Genomic DNA, 9,204 nt, shown 5'->3' on the forward strand with positions numbered 1-9,204 from the left:
GCTCTTGACACCTTCATGACCTATATCAAAAAATGTTTTACACAGGTTTATGTGAACATCACAGATGTATTGCTGACTGACTGGATATACTGCCATTTAAGGAGATAAGAACTGTAATACATTATGTTGTTTCCTTGCAGTTACAAGAGACTATGACTGAACCTTGCTAAAACCTTATGTTAATGAAGGAGGGACAGAGTTTCTCTACAAATACCATTCTCAAACTTGGGATCCTGTGTTATTCTGACATTCTTTCACCCTGTCAATCACTGCAATTCATTCAGCTCCTCAGGGCATTCCTTTCTGCAATGGTCCTACCTCAGGGGAAAGCAACTGATGTCCTCACTTGCTTCTTACAGACTAGCACTGGCTACCCCTGCTTCATGTATGGGTGAGGTCTGGGCTCGTGCTAACCCCACCACAGCCTCCTACATCCTTGTGTGTGCACAAAGGACGCATGAGCGTGTGGCCCAGCCAATAGCTGTACCATTCACGGGGCAGCTGACAAGCTGGATGGTGAGTCAGCCAGGACCCCATGTAGCAGATCATTAGGTAAATCAAAACACAGCCTTTGTGGTCCAGTGGATTCAAATTCTGCCTTGACCTTCCTATGGGCATATCAGTGTCATTCCCCTGTGTCTGGGATTGCATGTCTTTAAAACACAAAATGGTACTCACTCAATGGCCTCAGAGCCATAGATGAAAATAAGTCCTAGGTTTGGTCATTATTCTGGTGGCTCTGGCTCTGTACATCTACAGGTCTACCCAAGTTAAGAAAAGACTCCATTTAGTATGTGTCACTTTAATCTTTAATTAGTTTTTAGTGTTTGAATAAAGGCTTTTGTGACAGATATGATGTGTCACATTCCCAGGCTTTTAGAGGGGAATAATGAGTCTCATGACCTTTCACTTCTCAGGAGTCACTCAGCCACTGAACTCTGATTGCTGCACACTGCAAATAATAATTTCAGCTGGCTAGGGCTGGGTAATCCCAGTGTGACATTTCACATCCAGTTCACTTTTCAATTATTTATTTGTAATTTCTGCTAAACCACAGTTAAAGTTATCCAGCACTTGGCTGCTAGATCAGTAACAGATAACCCTTGCCAACAACACAGTTTGTTTTGAAGGCCAATATAACTAGGAGACTGAGAATAACTTGATAGGTTAAGAGGTCATATGTGGGAACTGATGCCCATCCTCTGTCCAAATGCCAACTCCCAGAGCGCGGTGCTGTCATCCGGCTGACCTTCCTCTCTTTTCCCCTACTGCCCTTGGCCTAAAGTAAAAGCACATCTCTGTAGCCAGAGCTGAGCCTGAAAAAGAAGAAACTCACAAAAATATCCTTTCAGAAAAAAAGAAAGGTTTTTAAAAAACAAGTCCTCGTGCTTTCGCCTTTGTCACAGCCCACGCTTCGGTACCGGCACCATCCAGGGCCCTAGGACACTTTATGCTTTAGCTCTCAGATCCAGTCCAGCCTGGTTAGTCCTGTCCTCACTGCAATCATACGCTGGGAGCGTCGGCCTCACCTTGGGTGACTTCTTGGGAGCCTTCCCCAACAGCAGCATCCCGGTCCCGCCACTGCTATGGCAGGTATGTCCCTAGGAGTTGCACTCCTCGCAGTGGCAGGAGAGGATGTAGCGGTAGGTGGCAGTGAGCCGCATGCCCCCCGAGCATCGCAACCTCATGGCCTTCAGCTTGGAGGTCTGGGGCCGGCAGCAGTGGCAGGTGGAGCGGAAAGGCTGCTTCAGGACGGTGCTGAAAGAAACCATCGGCTCCGAGCGCGACGTCTGGCTGCAGCGCCCTTCGCAGCGAGCCAGCAGCACCATCTGCGAAGGAAAAGAGGCGGGTTAGGAAACGTGCCCCCGTGGCTGCCAGCGCGCATCTTAACACTGGCAGATGGGTACCTCCTTCCAGTCTGACTGGTCTTTCTTCACTTACTGCAACTGCCCAGCTCATCGAGGTCACCCAGCCCCACACAGTGCATTGCCCCCGAGCTGTGTCTGAGAGAGCGGAGGAGGTAACACGGGCAGGAGGAAAAGAGAGTCTCCTCCCGGAGTCCCAGGCATCAACACCGATAAGGACTATGGGGCCTGGTTTTCTGAAAGCTGACCTCAGGGCTCCAAACGATCACAGCTAGCCCTGCTTTCCAGGCACGGTGACTGCAACTGTGACTTGCTGACCCCAGATTTGTGGCAGCCAAGCCCTTAAATCATCAGCCAGACGGATACTTCAGTTGGATACTTTCCAACATTTTGAGTGTCTACTAGTGATCAGCAGAACTGGTCCTCAGGGCCAGTGAATGCCTCAAATGCTTAGATATAAAGTAGAAATCTAAAGAAAATCCTCAGTTTATCGCTTCTAAAGAGGTGATTTTCTAGCTTCTATTACAAAGATCACCTTGAATATGTATTTGCAATTATATGTATGTGTATATATATACAATTGCATCAGTTATATCTGTATAAAAAGCACTGTACAGCGTAAAGCAGTGAAAATGTAAACAAGATGAACTCCTTGACAAACATGAGGGTTCACTAGTGAGATTTCACTAGTGAGTAGTGCAGTCTCCATGGATCTTCTTCTCCTGAGTTCACCGAATGAGCTGTGAGCAGAGCTTGCACAACGGGAGGTACTAAGGAAGGAAAGCCCATGGAGTGTCACCTACTCCCCTTCCCAACAACCCCTTGTTGAGCAGGGGAGATGGATGGAGTCTCCTAAGCTCTGTAGAAAATATGGGAAGGCTCAGAAAATCATGTGGTTAGAAACAGCTGTTACCACCTTGATAACACATAGGTGTTGGACAGGTTTAAACAAACTCTTACACCTTCATGGAGAACGAAATATTGTTCAAGTCCAGATCAGCTATTTCTCATTAACCAACACAAGCTTCAACATCAACTTATTGTATCACCCCAACAAGGTCAGAGGTGAGAAAGTAGGCAGTAAAACAGTCATAAGTCTATCCTATAACCAAGGAAGAAAATTACATTTTAACCAAGCTGCCCATATCTCATGGTTTTTCCAGACAATCTAAAAGGATAACTACAAATGGGACAGCAAATATTTTACAACATTAAATACTTCTGAGCTTCTTTCACTACACATGATCAATTGGCTGCAAATCTCCAAGTCTTGCAAGCAGGTATGTCAGATGTTTAATTTTCTCTTCAGTCAGAGTCATGAGGAAAGATGAGAGAGAAAGAGAGAGAATATATTCGTGATATAAAGTAGGAAATATCAGCACTGCCTGTGTCCATGGGAAAGGCACTGATCATCCATAAAGAACATACTTTGTACAGTGCTTAAACATGGCTCTCCCAAGAGTACTTGCATGCTGAATGGTTTGCTTGGAAATGTATTAATAATGAGTACACTTCAGTCAAAACAGACAGATCACAAGGAAGATGCCTTCATGAGCTGATGATCAGGGTTTGGTACTATCTTGTTCCTTGGTTTAATTAAGAGATGAGTTCTTGTGGCTCTCCAATAAATTTATCATCATTCATAATCTGTAGCATAAATTTATGGTCCCCTTCCTGTGATACTGCCTATTCATAAGCAAATTCACTTCAGCTGTTAGTAGTAATATGATGGGAAGAAAATTTCAATGTAATGTTGGGCCACACCCCAGCTTTAGATATATCAGCTACATCAAGCTCCTTAATACCAGTATCTTTAGTGTATACAAGAATAGGGAAAGGAACAATTATTACAGTGCTATCAACCTGTTACTGAAAGATAAAGATCCACTTTTGTCCCCAGGTAAACAAAACTCACTTCCCACAGTGACAGGCAGGCAGCTGGTGAAGAGCTACGCAGGTACCCAGTCCTGCCTGTATTGCGAAGGACAGACAGCAGATTGGGACATTCAAAAAAGTTAGTTTCCTTCCCAGTATCTTGACAGCTCTTGTTAGGTCCTCTGCTTTAACCAGTTCACTGGACTGCGAGCACGCTCTGTCGCAGGCTATTCCCCTGCGTTCAGCTGAAGGGGAGGCTGAAGATCAATCCAATGGCAGCTGAGAACTGCCCAAAGGGGAGTTGCAAAGACAACAGAGCCAAACGCTCCTCAGGAGTGGCAACAGGGAACGTGCAATTGCCACAAGTTGCTTTTTGGGAGGTTCAGAGGACCTCTAGAGTCCCTTCCAACCAACATTTCTATGATTCTGTGATTTCAGCGCAATGTGACAGCACACATTGCTGTATGGTGGAGGTGACCTCTAATGGTTGATGCTTCTGGAGCTGGAACAGTTAGTCACTTCTGGTACTGTTACCCTAAAGACTCTTTATGGCACGCATCTGCTCCTGTATCTGCGGGTACTTTCAGAAATGCCCGGAAAAAACCAAACCAACCCCGGAGGAACAGGATTAAGGACTTGAGTGCAACCGTGTAATTATATGGCAGAATTATCTGTTGTGCCAATATCTGTGTCTGAATACATTTCTTATTGACAGCAAGGTTTCTAATGCAAAAACAGTCAATATTTCTTCAATGTGCAACTGCATTTATAACTGCTTAGCAAGCCTTGTTTTTAAAAGGATGTTTTATTTTGTGGAGACTCTAATTTTAATCTCAAATTTTGCTGGCTACTTAGTTTTTTGTAAGACTACAGTCAGTATTCATATCATGTAAAATTACACAGTGTTGGTTTTATGCCCTGTTTTTGGATGACAGTGTAAACTTTTACAGATGGGTACCAAGTCAAATTTGCAGGATAGAAAATTTTCAGATTTCCCATTTTGATAGCTTTCTAAACTTCTGGACTAACCTGAAGTCCTCAGCAAAATTTAACCTCCTCCTCCTCATAAATCCAGAACAGCACCGGTGGATTTTGGCAGGTGTGCAAATGAGCTGGAAATAGCATGTACTTTAAAAGCTTTGCTTTGCCATTTAATCAATTGCACCAGCTGCTTATTGCATCGTATACTATAGCGCAATAGAGATTATCACCTTAATAATTAGTAATGCTATGATAGCATAGCACAGTAATACAGTGGGTGTATATATAGTAAAAACATGTGGGTATTTTATAACCTGATATGCGTGCCTCTAGGCTCCCCTCGTTCCCTGTGCATGTGAGCCTGTGCGTGTCACCTTGCGATGCTGGATCCGGAAGCATGGCGCGTGGGACCCGCGAGGGGTCTCAAGTGTATGAGCAGCTAGGGAAAAACAGGTTTTCTTACTTAAAGTCAGCAGTCTCGTAGGTATCTGGATGGCCACAAAAGAGAGCAACCTGAATCTGGGGCAATATTTGACTCTGATCATTTGAGCTGTATTCTGGAAATTTAGAAGTTGTGAACTGGTTTGATATTAACAGTGTTTGTAGTTCCCTTCAGCAGCAAGCTGAGGCCTGAAAGCAGATGGGCTGAGACGCGTGAGAGCAGACTTTCCCACGGTATCCATGGCCTGGCTGCAAGCAGGCATTACTGAAAATCTCCTGAGCTACCTCATGAGCAAATGTCTTCGAACATATGCTAAATTTTTCTTCATCTGGTCCATGTCTCTCTGGGCTGGATTCTTTAGTGCGAGGCTGTCAGTGGTAGCACTCTTCTGGCACATCTGGAGGAAGCACTTGTGACAGCCAATATTGTAATTAGGAGGCTCTGGTTGCAGCAGTGGGGTGATCCAGCACATGGAAGACCAGTGGGTCTCCGTGACAGAGGTCATGCAGAATCCAGTACGGTCAGGAAAGGCAGTACCTCATGAGCTGTCATAAACATTTCCTTGAAATCAAAGGAAAACACTGTTTTTCAGGAACAAATGACCTTCTTCCATCCCTCCTTTATGTCTCTTTTATACGTTCTGTTACTATAATGGACTATGTTTCTGAAGGCTTTGGAAACCTGTTTTCAACATCTGCCTGAGGTCACAAGAAAGAGGGATTTTAATGATTAATTTATACTAGGTGGATGTTTCCAAATTTAACAATACTACTCCCATGTGCATACAACTGGAAACCTCCACAGAGAAGCACGATGGACATACTCCTTTTATAACCAAGACAGACAGCAAACATAATACGTCTTGCAATTTCTGAAGCCATTTTTAACTTCTGCAATTTTATGCTGCACTAAAAGGGAAAACATACGGAGTGGAAAAGGATGGCTCAGTGGAACCAATATATCATGCCAAAAAAGGGCAAAGTTTCTGCTTGACATCAATTGCCAGTCCACAATGGAAACTCAGTGGAAACAAGAGGTACCACAATTCCCACAGCTACTCCCGCAGAACCTTCCTTTTTTTGACTTGTTTATGTTTTATCACAATATATATAGGAACAGACATTGCATCTAATTTTCATTAGCAAGTCTAATATTGGTCTGTTTATATGCTAGATCCAGAACAGAAGCCATATGTCTAGCAGGATGATTCAGATCCCTGTGACCTTAAAAAAAAGAGCTTGATTTAACAAGCAGAGAGAAGTTTTCTAGGAAATGTCAAAATTATTTCACTTTGTATGGAAACTGTTTTCATTTTCCGCTTCATGAGAAAGTCCATACAACTTGCAGTATTGTTAAAAAACTGTTCTTGAAACGGTTGTGGAATTTGGGAAGCCAAGAGATGTGATAATATTTTCAAACATGATTTCCATTAAAGGCTTGATTTAAAAAAAGTTACTGACATTTTTGCAGTCAGAGTTACAAACATTTATGTCAACAGCTTTTTTCTCAAAGCTCAGTTTTGAAATAATATGGTTTTCATTACAATGCCTTCCCTGTTCTCATTTCCATCAGTCCCACTCCTAAAGGTCTGATTGCTTTTCTCTGTCATTAGGGATGTTAAGAAGTTGAGTTGTTGGGTTTCCTTCCTTCCTTCTTTCCTTCCTTTCTTCTTCCTTGGGCTGTGTAGGAAGCAATGCCCTGAGCAGGGAAGAAAAGCACGGCCGGAGGTGAGGCACGGGCTGCCTGCAGGGCAGGCAGGCGTGTGTGGAGCTGTGGGTCTGGGAGCGCAGGGGTAGCAGCCGCACAGCAAGTGCCCGGCTGGCCCGGGGACAGGAGGGGCTGGCAGCGGTGGTGGCCGCTGGACAGCTGGCGGTGGTGCGGGGCCAAGCAGAGGCAAAGCCGTGCTGTGGGAACCTGCTGCAGCTGGGGAATGGAGGTGGGTGGGTGATGGCCCACAGGCGAGGAGATACCAGGACATGAGAGCCCTTTGTCCCTGGTCGGAGAAGCCCCGTCCTTCAACCTCCAGGACTGAATTGCCTCAGGGGCTGGGCTGGGACCTGTTGTGGTTATTCTCTTTTGTCTGAGGCAGCGTGCCCAGGTCAGTTATACTCTACATTTCTCACCGCCCTAGTGAAGTCACCACTTGTTACTCACTTGCTCTTCTGCGTGTCGAGGGGCAAAGGGGGATCCTACCCAAACCTGGAGACCAAAGGGCCTCTGGGGGCCACCTACCATCTTGCCTACGTAACGTACTGCAGCTACTCCTGCTCTCTGGCAGCACAGGGAGCCAAGAGCAAGGGCCAGCTGGGCAGAACATCACCCTTCTGGACCAAACCATCGTGGTAGCTATGGCTTCTCAGGTGTAATAGGTGAGCTGAATTGCTGTGGGAGGGGAGAGCTGCTAGCACTCCTCTGCCAGGACATAACTCCACTACACCCCCACTTTTCACCTTTGCCTCACACTGGAGTCAACTGCAATAAAATCAATATTGCACAAACAGATGCATCTCTGCAGGTCTGTATGTCAATGCTGGATGTTTCCCAGATGGTAAGAAGGTCTAGTCTAGGCTAAAGGCAAAACAAAAGCTCTCTCCTCAATCACAAGTAATGCACGATTTTACTGGCTGAACTCAAGAGCAGTAGGGGAAGAGCCTCTGATCTCCCACCCACCTCCCATCGCTCTCTTACCCAACACAGGGCTGGCAAAAAAATTGGCGCTGGCAGTTGTTCCCAATCCAGGGATGTGGGTGCATAAGGCAAAGACACTTCCTGTGGGACAGAGGGGTGGTCCAAGTGGAGACTGTATGTCTGAATACGCACTGGGTTAACTCAGCCGGAACAAATTAGGACAAGACAAAAGGGACCAGCAAGGATTTTCCCATTGTTTCTCCCCATTCTTTTTCTCCACAAAATGAAATAAATGACTGTAGGCTATATGTGCAGGCTGCTAAACCATTTTGACACAAAATTTTTCAGGCTTGAAATCTCAAATGAAAGGCAATCTTGTGTTTTCTTCTGCTCCTAAGACCTACAGTAAACATCCAATTGACATTCTGCATGAAAACAAAGGCCTTGAAACTAAATGGGGAAAAAATTAGCAATGTTTTTCACATTCTTTTTTCATTACCATTTTACAGCTTGATTCTTTATCTCAGTACTTGACCTCGAAAGTTGTAAGTTTACATACTCTGGATTAAAGACTCACTTGATGGAGGGGGTGACTGGGAAGATCTAAGCTTCCAAACTAGCCCGTCTCATTGGTGCTGGTGGCTGAGACCCCAATGTGCTCCTTTGAATCTTATAATTTACTGCATGTTAGCTTTACCATCATGGTGTGTTTTTCCTTTTAAAAAGTGAAAAGACACTCAAGAGCCTTCCTCTCCAGCCCCAGTTCTGATGTAAACACACAGATGTCTCTACATCCGTATGGCTCTGCAGATGGATTTTGGAAGCAAGGAATTTGTGCAGAGAAAGTCACCCAAAATGGTTCATTTTAACAACTCTGCCGACGCAGCACCCTGCTGCGAAGGGGTGAGGGAAGTCCTTACCTTCGAGCTACACTTGTACAGTGGATGGCTGATGGAGTCGACGTAGTGATGCCTCATACAGCGGCTGGGGTCAGAGTCAATCATGAAGGAACTGTCTGTTTTACTGTCCGCGTCTCCCATCATTGCCAGGAGTGAGAGCATGGAAATCGAAGCTGCAAGTACATGATTTCCCATTGTCGAGGAACTTCTCGCTGATAACAGCAGAGGGAGGTAGAGTATTAAAAAAACTCCAAATACTGGCAGCCAGTCCCTTTCCAGGATAGTAAAAAGTCTGGTTTAAGTCTCTTAGCTGTCATTCTTCTTCTCAAGTTGGAGTTCGCTGAAATTGTAATCCGTCAAAGAATCTCATGCGTAGCTGGAATAAAAACAACATAAATCACAACCCTGACCAAAAAGAGCTCTGAAGAAAAACAGACATAAATAATATTAAGGCACATAGGATTTTTGCTAGCCAAAGTATATGCTCTGAGTGAGCATCATTCCCCCAGTAGGT

The 9,204-nt window shown here is 44.9% G+C and overlaps 1 protein-coding gene across 1 annotated transcript; it reads right to left on the bottom strand.

Moving 5' to 3' along the window:
* Nucleotides 1-1,601: 1,601 nt before the first annotated feature.
* On the bottom strand, nt 1,602-8,924 carry NDP (norrin cystine knot growth factor NDP). The gene is made up of 2 exons (XM_009814675.2): nt 8,712-8,924; nt 1,602-1,829 (listed from the first exon to the last, which is right to left on the bottom strand). Exons 1-2 carry the CDS (start codon nt 8,883-8,885, stop codon nt 1,602-1,604), a joined length of 402 nt encoding a protein of 133 aa, XP_009812977.1. The 5' UTR covers nt 8,886-8,924.
* Nucleotides 8,925-9,204: the final 280 nt, after the last annotated feature.

The sequence above is a fragment of the Gavia stellata genome, chromosome 1 (assembly GCF_030936135.1).
Source record: "Gavia stellata isolate bGavSte3 chromosome 1, bGavSte3.hap2, whole genome shotgun sequence".
In the NCBI taxonomy this organism is placed as follows: Eukaryota; Metazoa; Chordata; class Aves; order Gaviiformes; family Gaviidae; genus Gavia; species Gavia stellata.